Source organism: Nestor notabilis, unplaced genomic scaffold (genome assembly GCF_000696875.1).
Source record: "Nestor notabilis isolate BGI_N333 unplaced genomic scaffold, ASM69687v1 scaffold22252, whole genome shotgun sequence".
NCBI lineage: Eukaryota > Metazoa > Chordata > Aves > Psittaciformes > Psittacidae > Nestor > Nestor notabilis.
The window spans coordinates 17,501-34,966 of NW_009919048.1; the positions used below are offsets into that span (position 1 = coordinate 17,501).

Below are 17,466 nucleotides of genomic sequence, written 5' to 3' on the forward strand. Positions count from 1 at the left end.
TTATACTGCATTCATGCGGATGTCTCCAAAAGGAATTTCTGTAGCTGTTTCTGGAGTAATGCTTTTCAGAATACGCTGTTGGAAAGAAATCAGTATTAGAAATCAATTGATTTTAGAGGTAACACATAACATAGCCATTTGGAAAGAGATTTATAATAAGGTATGAACTTAGTTTGAGTTACGCCTTGTGAACTACACCAGAAGGATGTTTCAGGCTTCTTTCATGTCAGCACTATGAAGATACAAGGTGCTACAGAAGTACACAGCATTATTTTTTAATTATTTGTAACATGTAATTTGAACCAGAGTTTGAGAGATGCTGTAAAATGCTTTAGGACTTTGCAGTTCACCTGGATACCATAAGCCAACTGAACATATTTGTTCTGAACTGGTAATTACATAAACTTATGTCCCCAGAATGCCCCAAAATGCCACAGATTTATGACAGAGCATCATCGATACCTCCTTAAAGGTTCCTGGTGTGGCGATCAACCGATAGACCATGTAGATTGGAATGAAGATGACTGAAGAGGTTCCTATGCAATAACCCACTACTGTGGTCCAGTAGGGATAGTTATAATCAAAAAGCCGTAGCTCAGGAGGGTTGGACAGGAAGCTGCAAGTGACAAACTGAAAAAGGAAAATAGGGAAGTATGAATGTTCCGTCAAGTACTTTGATGGCAGACACTTTAGGGAATTCCCATGTCCCACTGAATTAAAAACCACAAGTAGGACTCGAGAAGGATTGAACAGGTTGACACTGAAAAAAATCCCAAATGACATTAGTATGGAATTAAAAATAACAACCAAACAACAGTCAACCCAAAATGAAAGAACCCCCCTGACCACTTCTGGGTATAGCCCAGCCAGGCACTGAAAGAGCCAGGTAAAAAGGCTCACAAGGGTTGTTTATTCCATAAATACACATGGATGTTTGTTGTCTGAGAAGCATTAGAGGGACAATTCAGGACCACACTTGTACATTTAAAGGGAAAAAAAAAAAAAGATGTTAGATGGACAGAATCAGATTGATTGATACCAATGTGCGGAATTTCATCCAGTTACCCTGGTATCGAGCCCTATAACTTGATTCCAGCAAAGGATCTCTTCCAGAAAGGAATCATCTTAATTTTAAGCCACCAGAAATGGGACGGGTACAGTTTCCCTTTGCTGCTTGTCTCACATTTAATCATGATCAGTGTCAATTTTGCTTAGTCTGAATTAGCTCACAGCCACTGTGGTGGTGGTTTATGCTGGTCTTTATTGGGTTGTAGCCCCTTTGAATACTCTTTCAAATACTGTTAAAGTACTTACGTGTGGTAATCACATCAGCTGTCAGTTTTCTCTGTTACTTGTTTTCTACACATTTTATCTTTTCTGTGATATTTTTCCAGAGCATTTCAGCTCTTCAGTAGCTTTTACAAATGTTGATACTAGTTTGGATACAGCATTCTGGCATCAGTTCAATTAGTACTGTTAGGTTGTTTCTCTCTGCATAGCCTTCATGAATGAAAACTGTCTAGTGAAACAACAGATACTTTTAGTTGAATATTACAGGAATAATATTTGTGACTAGCATTGGAAGGATCTCTGATTCTGTTTTATCATCAGAATATCAGGATTACCATGAAAATTTTCATATAGCAATAACATACTACCTTCTGGGCTTCCCTTGGATTAGTTTAGTTTACTTTAGTAGTTTAGTTTAGTTTAGTTTAGGTTTCCATGGAGAATCCAAATAACTCTGCCTGGTAACCCCATCACCAGAGCCATAGTCTCTCTGTTTATTTTACTGCTTTAGTAAAGAGGACAGTAATATAAAAATTCTTTCTGGTGTCACACTAATTTATAGCCTTTTCTTCCCTTCTTTTTCTAGAGGTAATAAAATGAAAATCCATTAATGATGCATTGATCATTACAAGTGTTTGGAATTCACTCCGTAGGTCTTAAACCTACATTCTTCATAAGCTCCAACTTGACCTGTTCTGCTCCCGCTAAGGCTAGTAACAATAGAAGAGAGCGTGAACTAATTTTGGATCAGGAAATGAACACTTTATGTTAAAATGTTATCAATAATCCTGCCAAGTCAAACACTGGGACAGTGCTTCCAACTCTGAATTACAGATTTATAAAGGTTGCAATTAACTGCTGTAAATTTTAAGTGGAATATGCCAGTGTTGCCAGTCAGCGGGTGCTGAGACAGTGTATTTACTTATGTTGGCTGTCCTCCCCTGGCAGTATATTTTGTCATCATCTTTTATTGCTTCATTTTGCTGAGGTGAACATAAAGCAACAAATGAGAGTAACTTTGTTCAGCAGAGGGAAGGAGAATGCAGTTGCTTACAAAAATCCTTAAAACAGTGATTTAGTAACAGGACCTTGTATTGGATTTTTCACTGTTTGAGCCTTTTTGAGTTAACAAAAAATGTTACTGAAGAACTTCACAAGAAGATTCTGTAATTAAGCTTTTAGAATTCTAAGGAGTGGCATTGTTCAATGGTAATTTTCTGGTGCTGAAAAGGAAAACCTATGAAGAAAACTCACCAGAAGGAAGATGGGACTAATTGCAACCCAGCAAACTCGCCAGTACCAGCCTGGGGCAGAGCCTAGCATTTCTTTCACATCGTTGCAAAACTGGGTGATGCCTGTGGAGACAAGTGGGAGGAGAGTGGTAACAACAGATGTAAGTCTTTTGCAAGTAGATGCACAGCTTTTTGTATGCACAAGTAAATCCAGAATCCATCATGAAAGACTCTTCTGTTTCTATAACTCTTAATTATATTAAATCCCTAATTCTGCATTGCAGCTCTTGTTATTTTTAGATGTCTCTGTACTCATGTCAGAGGACAGTTGATTCTCATGGATTTAGTAATCAGTGAGTTTGTAAACGTTTTCTGGAGACACCAGTGATCCTGTCTGCAGAACAGGGGAAATACCGGGCTGCAGCAGCTCAGCAGGCTGGGTTAGCACTGTGTGTCAGCGTGGCAACAGACGTACCATAGAACCAGGACACAGCAACCGCTTCCAGAAACACAACGGTAAGGACAGCTGGACCCGTAGCGTATTCCTCAAACAGCTTTACCACATATGCACCTCCCTGGAAAGGAGATCACATCATCAGTGAACCAAAGATCCAGTGACAGAAATACACTCATACTGCTGTTTATTATTGTCTTCATCTGGAGCAGAGCATTCCCAGATGGGTCACTCAGTTCTGTCACTGCGTGGCCGTTCCTGCTGGTCTGCTCGCTCCCTATGAACATATTTCACCAGTGGGGCTGCCATCCAGAGGAGCTAAAACTGAATCCACTGGTAGTTCTAGCTGGATTTTAATGAACAAATGGGATTTGGTGGGGGTTGATGGGATGGTTTTTTCCATGCCTTCTCTGATGGCATCTTCTTTCTGCAGCGTGAGTCACAGTTACCAAACAGGAAATAAATATGGTGTTACTTTGCTTTCTTTGGGATCTAGAATCATAAGGAGAAGAGTATTGTGTCTTGGAGAGGAATTAAGTCTCCTTTTGCAGCAAATGCTTTAAATGAGGAGGAAGTTGCACATAAAAGCAAATGGAATGAAATGTGACACAAAAGCCAAGTATTTTTACTTCTTCTGTATGAATGATCATTAAACTCATTACTCAGAATTGTTTCTTGTGAACATAGCACCACAGGGACTATTTGGTGTGACTGATCCTGATTTCTGGCCTGATTTGATGAAGAAGATCCAGGAAATCCATTGCTAGAAGTTTTTGCAGAGCAGCAACAGTCAGTCACTGCATTTTCTAGCAGCTGTACGTTGAATCAAAAAAAGAACGATCAAAAAAATTACTTTAAACATTGCAAAAACTAAAATAACAATTCGTATTCTTTTTAAACATGGGGCTTTGGAGAACCAGAAGTAAACCACATAGAGAATGTGGAAGGTTGCCTGTTCCTGCAGCAGCTGGAGCAGCAGCTGCATCAGTTCTGATGCGAAGCACATCAGAGTTGTGCTGAATTGCAAAAGGATCGTTTTGCAACATATTTCCTAGTGAGATTTACTGTTCACATTTCACTCCAAATATAGATTTCTAACGCATAAAGAAAAGAAGCTGGAGATTTAGTCTCAATTCCTTGAAACTGTCTTCAAAGATGACATTAGCAGGAACCTACCAGTGAGGAAAGCTCAGGAGTGGGTGAAATACTTACAAATGTCAGGGTCGCTAATGACCCTAGGAAGCAAATGATGATCAGACCAAGGACAAACAGTTCCCTGCGTTTGCTCCAGACATGTGGGAATTCATCCAGGACTCCAGTAATCACTCCCTCTAGTCCTGCAAACTGAAAAGCATGGAAAAGTCACTGCAAAATAGAGGGCAGTGTTACCTGCCTTAAAGTATGTTTCAATGCTTAAAGGAACTTTAAAGCATTGGAATACTGCTGCTTTATTCTGCCTATAGAGTTGTATGACTGCTGTTTAGACTGTCTTCAGAACTTTTAAACTCTTCAAGGTGGGGATTTAGTCTTCACCTTTCTGCATGCCTACCATCCAGAGGAAGTACTATATTACAAGGAATAGGATGCTAATAAGTTGTAGGTGCCTCAATAGAACCAAGATTGTGAAATCAGCTGAGCTCAGCCATGCTGGAAGGAGTTAGTGATTGCCACAGTGTGACACTGGCAAGTCATTTAATTTTATTTAAGCCTATTTAGGTAATAGTTGCTGTCTTACAGAAGGCACATGGAGATGCTAATCCTGCTTTAAACCCTTTAGTGATGGTGCAGTATTTGTAATTCTTTTTCTTCCGATGTTGGTGGGGGTGAAGCCATACGCTGGCTATCCAAGAGGTCCTCTGGCTTACACTGCTGCGTACTCACCGTGCTATCTAATCCCAGTGTGAGCAACATCAGGAAGAAGATGATGGCAAAGAAGGTGGAAGCAGGCATGTTTGCGATGGCCTCAGCGTACGTGATGAAGAGGAGGCTGGGTCCTGATGTTAGAACAAGGATAACTGTTAGCACACTACTGCTGTTCTCAGCCTAGAAGATGATTATATTCTATCTTAGAAGCAGTTTGAGATGTGTATAGAAACGTGACCTACCAGTATCTTTGGCAACCTCTGATACATCTTCATTCCTCATCTCGGCCATGTATCCCAGCACAGTGAAAATGACAAATCCAGACACAAAACTAGTCACACAGTTCACGGTACTGGTAACCAGAGCATCTCTGCAACAGAAGACCTAACTCATGTCAGGGAATCGGCATCTGCTAGAAAGGGTGGTTTACTACAGATGGGGTGAGATAATGTTCTGGATGGAGTCCTAGAAAAACTAGGGGAATACGGGATAAAAATCAAGCAGCAGATTTGAAAGAAAGAAAAATAAACCCCAAACCCAAACTTCAAACAGATGCTGTAACATCAGCCTGACGCTGGATTGAATTTACTATAGGAATATTAAAGAATTGAGAATTTTATTTCCTACAAGTTATACAATTTTATTATATACAAGTTATAAATAGTGCCTTTCACCAACACTGGGTTTCTTTTTCTTAAATACACACAGTTACATTTTTAAACTCAATTTTACTTATAGAATCAGGTAGAACTCACTGGTAGCAGTTGTTATGGAATTTGTTGTAGGAGGCATAAGCCAACAGGACCCCAAAACCTGGACCAAGGGAGAAGAAAATCTGAGCTGCTGCATCCACCCAAACCTGAAAAATAGTGAAGATGATTGAGAAAAAAAATTACATGAAACAGACTGAATGAGTTTGGCATATTCAGAATATCACTCAGCCCTACAAAACTGCGCCTCAGTAGTCTGCCTGTATCCTAGTCCTGGTCTAACACATATTTTGTTAAGATAACATATTGAAATATGGTATTTTTCATAGATCTATGAGAGTTGTAGATATCCACTATAATTTTAGTGCCTATGCAGTGCTTATTGTGTCTCTCACTGTCATGAGTACTCACTGGCAGTTTCACTCCTGACAGCATCTGAGATGACTTCACAGTGATTTACCTGCAACCAGTTTAACATGAGAACTCCCTATCCATGATTTTGCAGTGGCCTTGGCCCGTCTTCCTCCAAACTTTCTGTGCTGTGGAATAAGCCTGTGTTTGGCTGTGTGTCCTCCAGGCTAAGTAGTAGATGATCACTGCCAAGGCTTTTCCTAGATATATGGAAATGCATTTGGCAGTGTGGATGCAGTTCTAGTCGTCAAGACTCAGTGCAGCTTTGTTGTAGCCGTGACAGATGCAAGTGTGATGATCTTGTTATGAAATGCCTGTTGTACTTGAAAAGTGACCACAGCCTTAATGAGTAGTGTTTCTAAAGTACAGTCCTCTTTCCAAAGGTGAAAGTCCTCATTCATTTATCCTCTTTTGATTGAACCATGGAGTTCATTGCATCTCATTTCTAATGTTCTCTCCCATCGTGTGAGGCCACCCTGTATCACCCACAGACAGAGCTCTGTCATCGTCCAGCACACAGATTGTGATCTGCTGTCCTCACTTCAGATACAGCCAATACAATATCAATGCCCTTTATTGCTTTTTCTGAAGATGTGGTCCCTTATTGGAGATGCTGCTTTATCAGAGACCGTTGTCTTTTCATTTCCTTTCCATTCACAACTCTCCCTATCAGCTGGGCAGCAGCAGACTTGCAAACATTAGAATTTTTAATCTTTGTATTTGTAGTATTTATTGCTTTGGTTTTTTTCCATCACCCTCCTCACTAGACGCTTTCAGAGGCAGTGAAGTAAGCATAGCCTTGAGCCTGATGGACTACTTGTCATCCACAGAGTTCAAAGCTGAATCAGATACTGGAATGCCTGGAATTTGTTGGTTAGCGCAGTCTTGTCCTCATTCCTCCTTTCTTTTGAATCTTGGTGGTTTGTACAGGCCTAACTGATTTATTCCTCCTCCACGTGCACTTACATGCATTATGGTCATATTTTAGGTGGTGGCTACAGTGAGTCTCTTTGGGCTTACCTGCCAAAGCTTGTCATAAGACAAAGATCAGAAGTTTCAACTCTCATAACCTCTGCTACTAAAATACAGGCAACTGTGGACACCTGGCCTGTGGAAAAGCCTGCCCAAGTGTGTAATGATCCCCTCACAGCCAAAAAACCTGCAGCTAGACCCTTTGCTAGGGCTTAGGAAATTTACTTTGCTCAGCGTGACTGTCAAAGATCAAGGGATTTATTGCAGTGTAGCAGCAATCACAGCTTCTTGTTCAGTATCACCATTTTCCTGGTGAAAAATTGTTTGGTGGCTTGTTTTCCATCACATCAGTAACTGTGTTCAACCCCTGTCTGGGAGCTCTGCTCTTAGTTCAAGCTGAATTGCTGGTGGATGTTAATCTTTCTTTACAAAAATCTTTACGATTATAGAAGGAATAGCATGGCGTTAAACAAGAGCATCAAGTCAGGCTTGTAAGTCCACACCAAGATATCTGTTTAATCATGCTCTATGCTGAAAACAGATACTGAAACATATACATGCTGATAGGCAAACAGCAAATCTCTACCCTTTTATAATGGTTTTTTACCTCAGTGGCCAGGAGTTTCTGCCAGTCAGGTTTCAGGTAGTAGAGGACACCTCTCCAAGCGCCAGGCAACGTTGCACCTCTCACGAGCAGGATAAAGAGTATGATATAAGGGAACGTGGCAGTCACCCACACCACCTGTGAGGGGAAACAGGACCACAGTATTTGCCAGGGGTAGAAAGTTAACAGTGATAATGTGTTATAGTAGCTTTCAGTATTTATAACATCCTCATGTGAGCTTCTCAGAGGGTCTGTGAACAGGCAGCTTGCACATCTGTACCCACGCTTTCCCTTGGCAGAGTTGTTCTGGTCCAGAGAACAGTGGTGTAATGTACTGTTGTTACATATTACTTGGCTAACAGTAGCAGTCACTCTACACTAAGTGGTTCCCAAATCCATAAGCCTATAATCCCTGCCATGAAGACAATCTGAAATCATTCTGTCAAGTTACTTGGTTCATTTAGAACTGCTGCTAGACTATACTGTACCACGGTGATTTGTCTTGCTTTCACATTCACCTTGCCAGATGTTTTGACGCCTTTCCAGATGCTGAAGTATACAATGGTGAAGATTAGCAATAAACAGAGGGTCAGTTGCCAGCTAATGCCCCCCAGGTCATCCAGCCCATTGGACCTGTGCACCTGTAGAACTTGGCGGCTGAAAGAGGAAAGAAAAACACAGTATAGATATTTTTTAACAGATGCTGGTGTTAAGTATGCTTTGAACAGTCCCATACTGTGGTCTGAGCATTACAGGTAGCCTCCTATCAAGGAGGCCTTGATAAGTAGCCTGAAGTCATTTTATCTTTTAATTAATTAATGGTACAACAGTGATGATAAGTGTGACAGCTGACAGTGGTTTGGAACCTCTGATGTAAAACACAGAGTACCCTCCCATGCATCCTAAGCTTACATACACCTACAAGTGTTCAGTGATCTGAATAGGGCCCCATTAATAAAGAGCCCTGCTCCCTGTCCAAAGCAAAGCTTGCTGCATGTTCCACCAGCCTGTCTGATGTCACCATCCTCACTTACATGCACTTACGTATAAAATTCTTCTGCAGGAGAGATGGAGTGTGGGGACCAGCTGACATTGTCCTTGCTGAAGTAGTTTGTGCAGTTGCCTGTGTTCCAGGCATTTGTGCAGCTAGTCCACGGCAGCTCCGTTGTGAAGGAGGAGATGAGGTAGTAAAAGGCCCAAGCCATAATGGTGTTGTAATAGGAGGCTACGTAAAGATCTATTATACAGATGGCAAAGCCAATTCCTAGTAAGGCAGGAAATAATTACATGAAGTAAGTGTAAGTTTTAGTACAAAAAGGGAAGGAATTTATTACCACATCAACTACAATTAGTAACTGTCTAAGGCAGCTCTCAGGAGGTACACATACTCTCTCAATTATTTACAACACTGGAATTTCTTGTGGCTTCAGAAACACTCAGGCTCTGATTCCAAAAAAGCATCCTTAATCAAGACAGAACATGCTTAAATAGGGTTTTTTCCCATCTGTTCCTAAATTCTTGGAATGTAGAAATAGGCATCTTGCACTCTCAGTAAATAAAAAAGCCAAGACCAGAGCTACAACACTGGGAGCAAGAGTGTATGGAACAGGTCCACTTACTCAAGAAGACTCTATGGTAGGACAAGCAATTGACAGACCAGGCTGAAGAGGGGGATCATTTCTTTGTAACAGAAGTAGTAGATCTGTATTCTCTCCTGGTTTGAACTTTGCCTGGGATTCAGTAATGTTGCACTTTATGAATTACATTTTCTGTTTATTATTTAATATTTCCAGGCTTGGGTCAGAAAACATGGACTCAATGGTTATCTAATCAGTTAGAGAGTTGCATGTCATACATATATACGAGAGCACACACATGTCTGCAGGTGTACATAAAACTTTATGAAAACTTCCTTTGTAAAGCCAAAATCTTGTATAGAACAAGCCTCAACTTTGCTTTAGGAGATCTTAATATTTGTTTAAGAAACGTCACCTTTATAGGGAAATCTGTCCCTTAATCTGAAAGTCCCCAGTGATTTCCCGTTTCCCTTCTTTACCTTTGAATATAGGACATATTTTTCTCCAAATTGAAATACACCCATTCCTGTGGTACTGTCCTAGTGCTAGTTCCATATAGAAGAGAGGAATCCCTCCAAAGATGGCCATAATTGTGTAAGGAATGAGGAATGCTCCTGCAAGAAAGCAAGCAGATTATTGTAACTCTTTGTAGGCCTTCTCTTCCAACAGTACCAGCACTCCATAAACATGAGCTCCTTTTGTCCCACAGAGAAAATGCAGATCCCCTCCCTAGCCACTGTGCCACACTGAATTACCATGGGATTTCTCTTAAGAGTAACTCCTTAGTAGTGTGAATAACAAGCAACATTCAGCCCAAATGTCTCACATTTCTGTAACAAGTATACATATGATTCACTGAGACTGCATTGGCTACAGTGGATACAACTGTGAGAGAAATGGGCTAAAGGTAAAATAATCAGTTTCTTTACTAAAATGCCTTTGTTACATCAGGCAGGCAAAAGTCCCTTCCAAGATCTCCTTGATTAGATTTATGATTTGGCTGGTACATCATTGAGTCTATGGCCTCACATTCCTCAAGAGCTGGTTTTGACATGCTGGTTTATCTGATTCTAAAGTACTCCTTGTATTTAGAACAGATTGAGTCTGTTCTCTTGGAAGGTGGTTCTGCACCTGACTGGCTCTTGCCTTCTAGTTGTACTGATTTCTTAGATCTTGCTAAATAGTTTTTCTTCCATCTTAATCACTAGTTATCCTATCCCAGTATTTAGGTTTTCCAGTCTGCTTGAAAAGTAATCTCCCCTTGGTTATTTGTTACATATGATATTAAAATGAGCCACTAACCCATCCATTTATAAGCAAGAAGTTCAGCATTAAGGAACAGCACACAGAACTAATCACTGACCTCCTCCGTTCTGATAGCATATATAAGGAAATCTCCACACATTCCCCAGATCCACTGCATAGCCAATGACAGAGAGTAGAAAGTCAATTTTTTTACTCCAGGTCTCTCTGTCTTCCAACTCCATCAGCTGCTGCTGGCCTTCTGCTCCACAGGTGGTGGAAGTGGTGGTCGTAGTGGTGGTGGTGGCTGCTGGGGCCGTGCACTGGGCATCCTCCACCTCTCCCAGGCCATTGCAGGGAGCAGAGCTCTGCCCCCCTGAATAACCGTTTGAGATCTGAGCTGCCTGCCCTTTATCCCCCTGGCTGGGATGGACTTTGTTGCCATCCTCCACCAGCCGCAGGGCAGATTTAGGGTTCCTGACCAGAAGTCCATTCTCTTTACAGTCTTCTCCTTTGTTACAGTCTGAGACATCTTTCTTGCAAGTCAGTGGCACAGCCTCTTTGCCTGTTGCCTTTTTTTCCATTTTTACCAGGATTTGTTCCAACCACTTGCACACAGACAGCAGTAGAGTTCCCTTGTGGCTTGTCTTCCCACACTTTTATTCCCAGCGTTTTCCCAGCACTTTTAGAACTCCTCTTCCATATTTAAATCCATCACACTGAAGGCACAAACACCATCTAAGAAATGAAAATAGTTAAAAATCCATTACAGGGCTTATTGATGCTGTAACTTTCAAGTTACAACTGACAGATTCTGTGATTAAAATACTTTTGGAAGTAATGAACCATCACAACATGCAGTGTGAATCACTTAGCAGATAATCCAGGATTCAGTACAGAGAAAGGAAGGAAGCAGTGATCCTCTCCTGCAGCAGAAGCTGCTGTACCTGGTTTATTACCTCTTGTGCAGGTTTGCTGGACTTTGTGCATTGTTGGACAACTCAGAGGCAGTCACAGTCCTGCTGTCTTCTGGTACCACGTTCCCCTCTGAACCCTGGTTTCACACCCAGGGAGGCTGTGGGGCTCCCAGGTTGCAATACTGAGGGCAGAGTTTAGTGTGGCTTTTGTTTTCAGTTTCTTAAGTTCATCCTGTGACTTATCCACTCATCCTGTGGCAGTTTCTAGATTCACCCAGTATGAAGGTAAAAGAATTAATGAAACAAATATGAGAGAACAGTGGATACAAAAATTCCATTTCAGGACCACCTTTCTGCAGAAATCCCACAGGCTCTGTTATGTTTAGCAGCAGACCTAGAAGGCTTAAATGGAAGTTTAGGAAAGTGTTTAAGTCTCAGGGGTTTTGCATCAAACTGGCTTCAGAGGCTCAGTCAACACTAATAACAGCAAGGAAAAAAGACCAGAAAACTTCAGTTGGATTGTTTTGAATAAGAGCTAATGTGTGGGTCTAAAGGACAAGAATTGTCCCCAGTTTTTGACTCCTTGGAGAAATAAAGGCATCTTTCCATTTGGATTGGTACCACTGTGGTTCCAGCCCCGGGAAGAGCAGTGTGCAGGACTGCAAAGAACAGGCACTGGGAGAATCCCTGGCTATCCCTGCCCTCTTCATACGTGCTAGGGGTGTAATGCAGGGGAAGGCAACCATCGCCAAATAAAGAAATGTCTGAACCAACTTTTCCTTCAGAACAGAAAGAGCAGAAAAAGTATTGTGAGTCAGTGGGTCAGGTTTTGTTCTGGTCATTTTTAGGTAAGTCAAATGCCCTTAAAAGCAGCATTAAAAGCTGTCTTTACTCAACCGAATCTTGAAATAGGAGCTGTTTCTCTGTGCTGCACATTCCCTGGGGCAGTAACCTTGCTTTATAGCCAGCAAAGCGTTACACAAGTGACAGATTATTATAATTACATCTAATTTTTCCTTATCAAATCATTTTACCACAGTAAATAGCATTGTCACATGCTAGCAGAAGAATAAGTATTAAAGCAGAAAGGGGATATTATTTGCTCATTTGTAGAATTTGCTTATTGCTTTCATCCTTGTGCAAAGACAGTTTGTTAAACCTCTTCCTAAACATTCATCAGTGCAAGCAAAAAGAGAAGGAAAGCTATCGAGCTGCAGAGCAAACAGGAGGATGTTCATGAGATAAAAGCCACTTGAAGGTGTTTGTAACTTTCAGAAATCCCTAGTTCTTCAGGCTTATATTCTGCCTTTGCCCTGATAATGTTCTTTTCATCACATAGCAAGCAGTGCATCATTAATGCCAAATTCTTAGAGCAGTACTTTGCTACCATTAGTTAATCATCCACAAAGACTGAAACATCTTCAGACTTCCAGAAACACTATTGCAAAGAACAGGAGTTTCTGTTTTACCTGTGAGACTATAAAACCTGAATGGCTTTGGAGTCTGAAACCATCCCAAAAGAGCTTATGTAGATGAGAGCAGTCCTACCACCACTGCATTCTTGACATAAGAATCCCAGGAAAGGCCACGGCCAATCCTCCCCTTATATACAGCATGTAGGCATATGGAAAAGTAACCTAAGCCCTTCTGGACTTTACACCTCTTACTCATAAATGGGAAAGCAGTAAAAGATGTTGATTTAGCTGCATTATCTCATGAGGCTGAATTTTCCAAACCTAAGACTGAAACTCTTACGGTATTTGTGAAACACTTGATTTCTGCACATAGATACTTCTTGTTGCTTTCTTTACAGAAGAGAGGTCATTGAATATATTGTTGATTTGCTGGATCTTGTGACAATCAAGAGTTGTCTTGATTTGCCAAGTTGTCTTATCCAGATCTAAGCTCCTTCTGGTCTTCTGCAGACCACAGGAAAGAAATATCCCATTATTTGAAATATTGATGTAGAATTTTCAGTAGTTTCAGCCTAAAATATGCAAAATTCTGAGTGAACTTTCAGGGGCTTCAGCTGGAATTTGAACTATTCCTTTCTGAAAGAGAACTGCAGCTACCCTAGGAAATCTCTGGAGTGACAGACTCGACGGCTGTGCAGTGGTGTTCACAGGGGCATAGTTGGCACATGAAAACACAACAGTTACAGAGTGAGATTTCATTACCCTGTAAAAACTTGTGGGAGACCGTAACCAAACAGCACAAACACCTACGGAACTAGAGCCCTTGGGGCTGAGAAGTGTGCTAGGACCACTAGGGAAGATAGATACCCAGGAGAAAATTACACTAATAGTGGAGGATTTTGCCCTCCACTTCATCTCCATGCACCGATCTCTCAGTAGTTACAGGTGGTAGAGTGATGATAGTGAATGCTGTAAGAAATGGGAGTTTATTACCTATTTTGCATCTGAGCTGTTGCAAAGGTTGCTCTTACATAAATACACATTGGCTTCTTATCACCAGTATAATTTGCTACAGAAGAAGAAGAAGAAAAAGCAAGCGTGCTGTGCCTTCATTTGGTTGTGATCTGATGTGACTTTGCTCCTTTGAGCAGCCCTAAGTGTCTGCACCTTTCCTCCCTCCAGTAGCTCTGAATAGAGACCTCTGGATGACTCCAGAGGAGGCCACGAAGATACTGCGAGGGCTGGAGCAGCTCTGCTCTGGAGCCAGGCTGAGAGAGCTGGGCTGTGGCAGCCAGGAGAAGAGAAGGCTCCTGAAGGGGACACGCTAGAGCAGCTCCAGTGCCTAAAGGGGCTACAGGAAACCTGGACAAGGGCCTGTAGGGACAGAACAAGGGGAATGGCTTTAATCTGCCAGAGGGGAGATTGAGGTGAGCTCTTCAGCAGAAGGTCTTCCCTGTGAGGGTGCTGAGGCGCTGGCACAGGGTGCCCAGAGAAGCTGTGGCTGCCCCATCCCTGGCAGTGTTCAAGGCCAGGTTGGACACAGGGGCTTGGAGCAACCTGGTCTAGTGGAAGGTGTCCCTGCCTGTGGCAGGGGATTGGATTAAAGTCCCTTCTAACCCAAACCAGTCAGGCAGTCTGTGATTATTCTAAAGGGCAGTTTTCTTTTCATAGTGCTGTGCTGTCCAAGAACACACAAGACATGCCACGCTGCCAGCCCCGTGAACTGCACTCCTCCGTTGTCAAAGAGAGCGAGTGACCCCCTGCCCTGCTCCAGGGAAGCATCCTTTAACATGCAGCACATCCTCCACAACTATTCCCTGCTTTGCTTGCTTGCTGAAAACACTCGGGTGGCTAATTGAAGCCATGTGTTTCTACAGGCTTGGCTGGAGCCACCAACACAGTTCACATCTGCCAAATATTAATTAAATTATCATTTTTGGTTACTCCCACACAGAGCTAAACTCGAACCAGCACTGTAGAAGTCAAAGCCCTCTATGTCCCTTGATGCGCAAACCCAACTCCTTTGCCTCTATCAAAGCAATCCTCAAGGAGCATCCCTGTCCTGGGGCCTGGCTCCTTCCCGAGCCGCACAACTGATGTATCATCACTTTGTTTATTTCTTGAGGCCCGCAGTGACCTCTCGTGGCAGTGTGGGAATCCCTCTCCTTTAATGTTCTGCCACGTAGTAAACCCAAATCCTTCCAGCACTTCCAAACAAAACCATTTTCCTGCTCTCCGTATTTTTTAAAGGAGAAGGTTGACTTGTAATGTGTCCAGTAGATCAAAACAATTAGGCTGAGGTACAGCAAATACCAGATGCTTCAAGGAAAGCAAATCTTAATGCCTCGAGTCACCTGGAGAATGCTTTATTTGAGGTGGGGCAGCACTGACTTCCTGAATTCCTCAACACAAGGGCTTGTTCAGCCTCACTCTGCGTGACTACAGATTTATTGCTTGCCTCCAAACGATCCAGTACATTCTAACTTGCAAAACGTGGATATTTGCATGTATTTTATGTCATACAGATTACATTCTATTTACACGTGCCACTTTTGTAAGCCAATGCTTGCTGAAGTGCCAGCTACTTGCTGGGTTACAGCTGTGTTCCTGCAGCAAAACCCATGTCTATCACTCACACAGCTCCTCCATCTGCCCCACTTCTGCCCATTCACATGCTAGCACTTGCAGAGAATTCAAGTACTTTGAACTCTGAGACAAAAAGTTAACCCACACTGCTGGCAAATAGAACCAACATTATAACACATACCTGTTACCTTGACTTAAATCTCATTTTATCACAACGTATTTAAGATGCTTAAAACTATGTAGCTGCATGACTGCTTATTACACTTTGCAGTAGACACTGTTCACACAGGCAGCTGTATGTGATACAAAGAGCCCAAGGAAACTGCTTTTATCTAGAAAATCAAGCAAGAAGTTTGCATGACAAGACAGAAATCCCATATCCCACACAGGAAAAGGCTGAATTGTTTATCTGTGGGTGCTGTTCTTGCCTCTGAGCCACAATATCAGCCATGACCCCCCAGACAACCACGGACTGGGGTGTTTGCAGGTCCTGGACTTTGATAAATACAGCAGTGAACATTTCTGGTCTTCCTACTCTGCCTTTTTGCACAGGAGGGAGGTGACCTGAGTGACAGTGAGAATCTCACAAAGATTCCTTTTAACAGGCTTTTGTGGGCTGGTGCATCCTTGGTTTGCTGCATGTGTGGTGTGAAGGAGCATAGAGCCTTCATGTTTCTGCAGAGGCCAGGAGTAACCCTTTAATCAAAGTTACTGTGGGATAGCTCAGATGTGCCCATGCTGTGAGGAGTTGTTAGGAAATAAGTTACAGCCAAATTAAATCTTGAAACTAGATTATGATGACTTTGACCTGCTGTGTCATACACGAGTCATCTTTAGAGTTCATAATGCAAAAAATAAACGCCCTTTGCTTTTGACTGTGTTCACATATACCGATGTCATTAAAAAAGGAATACCTAGAATATCCTTTTCTATCAGCCTGTTTCCATTGTGAGCTGATTGATAGCAAGTGTGACACATTGGATTTCAGATTTCAAAACCTGATATTCATAAATACATAGTAGAAGATACAGAATCCCAGCTTTCGGAGGGCTGCTGGTAACCAGCAGTATTAGGTGCAAAGCAGATACAAGGTGATGTCTGTATCACCCCTCAACAACTGATTATGGGTTTTAGTTATGCTTCTCTAGTCTAGTTTAATAGAATCAAAACTGACTTTTGATGAAGAGTGATCAAAACCCAGTGAAACTGATGGGTCCAGTGAGCAGGTCTGAACTCAGTGCCAGTGACTGTAAATGTAACTGGATTGGGTACTTCTCCACATCACTGTAATGTGTGAGTATTTTATAAGAAGCCTGCAATATGTAGATGGACAGAATGGATCCTATATATGAATATTTGCAGTTCTCCAAGGGCTTGCTCACATTCTTACTAAAACAGAGTAGAACTGTGCTCAACAAGTAGTCCCACTGAGACAGTGGCCATTGTGAGAGAGTAAAAGGCTACTTACCAAGGTAAAAATGGCATAAGGAGTGAGCTCTCTCCAGTTAACTTGTGTATTCCCAGGTAAGGCTAAATACAGCTAAGATGTGAAAACAGGGCTTCTGAAAGGAATAGTATTGGGGGAATATAAACCTGCGCTGTGACTTTTTATGTCCTAATCTTGTCCAGCTTTCAGTCTGAAATTAAAAAGTCAGCAAGAAAGAGAGATTTTACCTTTAAAATGTGTTGAGAAGGCAGATGCTGTGTTGTAGTGGGAATGCTGCCAGATGACAGCCATTTAACAAACAGGCAGAGGGGGAGAAAATGCATTTTATGGCTCAAGAGTGTCCATATGTAGTGCAAGGAAACAGATAAGCTTAGAGGGAATGATATTCCCTTTGTATTCTTCCTCAAATTATTTACATAAACTTGAAGGAAAAGTCATAACACAGCAAGTATCACCAAACAGAGCAGAGTTCCTTAATGTAACTCTGCACAGGCAAATTAACAGGCATGGTGTTTGAAGTGAGAGACCTGTTTGCAGACTCGAGTCAAAGCCTGGCTGCGCATATGCCAGCATGAATGTACTTGTTTGTAATGTTTTGACCTAAGGGAAGAAAAGAAACAGTCAGCATTGTTTCCAGATGATGTTTCTTTGAAGGAAATTAGTTGACAGCTATCTCCAAATTATAGCCCTTTTATACAGGCTCCAAGTTCTTTATGAAATACTTATACCGCAGACGAGCTTCGTTA

The 17,466-nt window shown here is 41.9% G+C and overlaps 1 protein-coding gene across 1 annotated transcript; it reads right to left on the bottom strand.

The window, feature by feature from the left end:
* Window positions 1-10,945, bottom strand: SLC6A4 (solute carrier family 6 (neurotransmitter transporter), member 4). Its single transcript, XM_010010057.1, has 13 exons — window positions 10,477-10,945; window positions 9,593-9,727; window positions 8,581-8,800; window positions 8,055-8,193; window positions 7,540-7,674; window positions 5,595-5,698; window positions 5,082-5,209; window positions 4,858-4,970; window positions 4,189-4,320; window positions 2,998-3,097; window positions 2,545-2,645; window positions 463-630; window positions 1-75 (listed from the first exon to the last, which is right to left on the bottom strand). The coding sequence occupies exons 1-13, from the start codon at window positions 10,937-10,939 to the stop codon at window positions 1-3; spliced, it is 2,013 nt and encodes a 670-aa protein (XP_010008359.1). The 5' UTR covers window positions 10,940-10,945.
* Between the last annotated feature and the right edge of the window lie 6,521 nt (window positions 10,946-17,466).

What these genes read in the sequence shown, in the direction of transcription:
- SLC6A4 (XM_010010057.1), bottom strand. Translation starts at nt 10,939, where the DNA reads ATGGAAAAAAAGGCAACAGGCAAAGAGGCTGTGCCACTGACTTGCAAG. An exon ending in ATGCTATCAGAACGGAGGAG is followed by an intron (nt 9,728 to 10,476) that starts GTCAGTGATTAG and finishes GCTTTCTTGCAG; the next exon opens with GAGCATTCCTCATTCCTTAC. An exon ending in GCGTCAAAACATCTGGCAAG is followed by an intron (nt 7,675 to 8,054) that starts GTGAATGTGAAA and finishes TTCCCCTCACAG; the next exon opens with GTGGTGTGGGTGACTGCCAC.